Source organism: Porites lutea, chromosome 7 (genome assembly GCF_958299795.1).
Source record: "Porites lutea chromosome 7, jaPorLute2.1, whole genome shotgun sequence".
Taxonomy (NCBI): Eukaryota; Metazoa; Cnidaria; class Anthozoa; order Scleractinia; family Poritidae; genus Porites; species Porites lutea.
The window spans coordinates 28,435,216-28,439,317 of NC_133207.1; the positions used below are offsets into that span (position 1 = coordinate 28,435,216).

The window sequence follows — 4,102 nt, forward strand, 5'->3', positions numbered from 1 at the left end:
CCGGCCGGGAAGCCCGGTTAAATTTAAATTTCGGTCTGTGCCGGGGTTGATGATCTACCTGCCCAACCTCCATTCAGCGGACACTTGCCTTGGTCCCGAGGGTGTCCCCTGAATAGAGGTTCCACTGTATACGTACTCAAGTCCACAAAACTGTTAGTACTGACATCTGTGCTCTTAAAAGCCTCCTCAGCAATGTACTTGACTATTTTAATTCAGTTATATAATAATATGTACATGCATCTCCGCCCAGGAAACGGTGTAAACATATGTAAAGAAATAAAATGATTGCATGACAAGAGGTTTTCATCCATTTTTTTGCTAAAGATGCAATGCATGGGAATGGAATGCAGAGAAGCTGCTGAATATTTAAAAGTGTTAGATAACATTTGTTCCTACTGCAAACAGACATTTCAACTTCAACTCTCCCAAACAAGGGAAATATTATGTATGTCACAGAGCAAAGATATGTCTCAAGTGGGGTTTGTAATAATTAACCAACAAATAAAATATTTTTCTTTTATTCTGCCTTAGAATCTGCTGCAGTCATCATATATTTCATGCAACTAGATAACGTATAAAAAGCACGATTAACCCGATCTCTGCTGTGTGTTAAATTCCGACAAGTGCAGCTCACCGATTTTAAGCGAGATTAACCGGCAGTTCATTTTTTTAAAAGCTGTCACTATCGTGACTAGTGAACACTTTTTCAGGTCCCAGAAAGAGTTTTCCAATACAGGTGTCCCTTCAATAGAGGTAACAAATACAAAAATTATTATACGTTTTTCCCGGACCAGATTTTGTGTTCCCTGAATGGAGGTGTCCCTTGAATAGACAGGGGCACCCAACGATGGTTTCCTCCCAAATGCATTGAAAAATCATTTTAGGCTATCCGGAGTACTTTTAGATCTCTAGAAATGCATTCTAAAATTTGTATCTGTTCGGTCATCCTAGGGAAACTTTTCCCGAAAATTTTAGATGCAATTGAACGTTTTACGAACGTAAGAATTTTTCTTATTCCTCTCTCCATCACATTCTTGAATCCGAAAATTTTAGGTTTCCTTTTTCTCCGAAAATTAGCACTAACATAAGGAGTAAAATATGAAAAATTAAACTTCAGAAAATCGTAGGGAATTTTTTAGACAAGCTTCGAAAACTGTACCTGAATGGAACGCTCCACTAAACAGTTTTTGCCGTATTCAAGCAATAGAAAATTCTAGGCAATATTCGTTTCTCCGAACGGATATTTTACAGAAGACAGTCGTTGGGTGCCCTTGAATAGAGGTGTCCGTCCCAAAGGACAGCTTCCACTGAAATGGAAAATATTAATATGGGTGCAAAAAAGGATGAAGGATCGACGTAATAATAATAATAATAATAATAATAATAATAATAATAATAATAATAATAATAATAATAATAATAATAATAATAATAATAATACACATTTCAGTGGATTTGAACTGAGCTGGGGGTAATGAAGAACAAACAATACAGAATCAGGCTTCATGTAAGAAATTGGAGTGTCTCATTTTTAAGGACTTTTCATAGACCAGAATCGATTTTCAAGGACTACCTACCAGGAATGTAAATCACAGACTTGCACATAAATGCACTTTCCCAGTCCAAGCTAACAGGATGTCAAGGTTTGAACTGTTTGCTCCACCAGTTTCTCTACCATTTTTCAGTTCACATGTCTCAAACTGATGCTAATTCTTGCATAGGACACAAAACATTTTATGTAAATCACCTAAACCTTCTCCCGGCTATGATTTAATATGCTTTGTCTTGGACAACTGAGAGCATTGAAAAAAAAAAAAAAAAAAAAAAAAAACCACCGGTTCCAGGCCACTTCATTCAAAATTTCAAGCACAAGCACAGGAATTTAATCCTTTGGCAATATTTAACATTTCGAACAACAATTCACCATTTTTCACATTGGCCATAGCATAATGCACCTTGTTTACCCCCCTCCCCCCCCCCAAAAAAAAAGAAAAAAAAAATTGTGATAACCATTGTCTTCGATTTCTCTTAGCTTGGGACAACTGTAATACCCAGGAGAAATTGGGAACAATGGTTCTGCACAATTTTGGGGGATAAACAAGATGCATTATGGACTGAGTGTAACGTTATGCATTCCGATGAAACCTTTCTCGGAAGGTGATCCGAAAAGAAACGTTACGTTTATTTTCAAACAGTAAATTGATTGACCGACATTGAGATCAGTTATTTCCGTTAACTACTTCAGACTCATGTCGTACACTGGAGATGAGCAACGACCATATGTTTGAAGGCAAACGTTTACAAAATCACGTGATCCGCAGCGTTGGTGTTATTGATGCGGATACCTGTGGGTTATTTTGCTTCGAAGAACCATACTGCGTCAGTTTGAACTTTAAGAAGTCATCGAGCCAATGTGAGCTGAATAACTCCACTTTTGAAGGACAAGAGTCGGATAAGCTGGAGACAAACGCGGATTATTTCTATCAAGGAGCCAAAGTAAGTTAGACAAGCAAGTAACATTTAATTAAAGGAACTTCAAAGACCAAATATCTCACCTCGTTAAAAATGGTCTTTCCCAATCATGCAGTCAGGTTGTTGCTCATGGCCAAAGTAAGGAGTTGTTGCAAGGGATAACTCGTTAAGCCTTCCCACTCACGTGCAGGGAAAACAGAGCTAAAATGGCTATTTGGCTATCCTTTAGAACACCCGTTGAAGCGGTTTAGCTTTTCTTGTTGAATGAGTTTGTCAATCAAAGCCGCATAAGTCAGTTGGGATGCATGTCCGATAAAACTGGCTATGCTTTGACGCTGGACTTTTTCTACTTCGTCAATCGTCAACAGAGGTGTAGCGCTCGATTCGACTTACATGTTTCGAGCAATTTTTTAAAAAAATATTGGTGATAGTAAGACTTTTTTCCTAGCAAACTCAACTTGCACGAAAGACAGCGAGGCCTACTCTGCGACCTTTAGTAGCCGTAATTTTAGGCGACTTAATTAAAAGTTAATGATTGAGGCTGAGTATCTTATGAAGAATTATGGAGATCGAGGAGGGTGTTATCCGTCGAGGCCGTAGGCCGAGGCGGATAACACCCTCCGAGATCTCCATAATTCCTCATATGATACGAAAGCCGAATTCAATAACTGTTTTATTATTCATTTAAAATAATTCCTAGTTTTAAAACATAGCTAAAACATGCTTACCTCCATCGATCCATCGATTTTCAGCTCATCTTCGATAGTGTACGTTTCGGTTTGTGCAGCTCCGCAAATATTCTCCAAATAGCAGATGTCACCCTTCGAGTTGTCTTCTCGTTGTGAGCTATTTTTTCGCCCAGTTCTTACTCTTGAAACGAGTGAAATGTCCGCCATTTTTTCAAGTTCACATCCAAAACAACTCAACCTCGTCCCCAGGTCTTCACGGTTAACGGTGCCTTAACCTGCGAAAACGCTGCATTTTTGACGTCATTTCCTCGTTAAAGTCAAAATTCTTCCAAATTTGGTCATCAATAACTGGTTATGGTGAATTAAACGTGTGCTTTTAGCCAATAAGAATCGGAGAAATATTTTAAATGAATAATAAGGCGACTTAAGACGATTTTAGGCGACTTAAGGCGACTTTGGGCGACTTTAGGCGATTTAAGGTTCAAGAGTAGGCCTACAAAGCATTCAAAATTTGTGAACTTTTATTTTGAACACATATTACTAGATTTAACATGAACCAATCAGGGTTGAAAGAGACCGGGCAAGCCTAGGCAAACCTATTGTTCCTATTGCATAACAGAGATGGTCATTAGATATGGAGGAAGGCATTTATTAGTATGCAGGAAGACCCTTATTAGTACGGAGGAACGCACTTTTACCTAGCTAGCTAGACACTGACTAGGCACTTAATTGTAATATATGCAGGAAGGCCAAATTAGAATGCAGGATTAGGCAATGATTAGGTACTTGCTACGCACTTGCTAGGCATCAACCAGGAGTAAAAACAACGAAGTACACTTACTAACGCGTAACTTTAATTTAAAAGGTGATATTCTTAATCAGGTGATTCTTCCTGTCCTAGAACGCATGCTTGAAAACCCATTGCAAGAACAAAGCCACCT

At 38.4% G+C, this 4,102-nt stretch overlaps 1 protein-coding gene across 1 annotated transcript in view; it reads left to right on the forward strand.

The window, feature by feature from the left end:
• Positions 1 to 2,102: 2,102 nt before the first annotated feature.
• Positions 2,103 to 4,102, forward strand: part of LOC140944725 (uncharacterized) — a 15,363-nt gene continuing 13,363 nt past the window's right edge. The window contains exons 1-3 of the mRNA XM_073393844.1: positions 2,103 to 2,157; positions 2,246 to 2,496; positions 4,063 to 4,102. The exon at positions 4,063 to 4,102 is cut by the window's right edge and continues 75 nt beyond it. Of these exons, the coding sequence (XP_073249945.1) occupies positions 2,103 to 2,157; positions 2,246 to 2,496; positions 4,063 to 4,102 (346 nt within the window). The remainder of the gene's footprint in view (positions 2,158 to 2,245; positions 2,497 to 4,062) is intronic.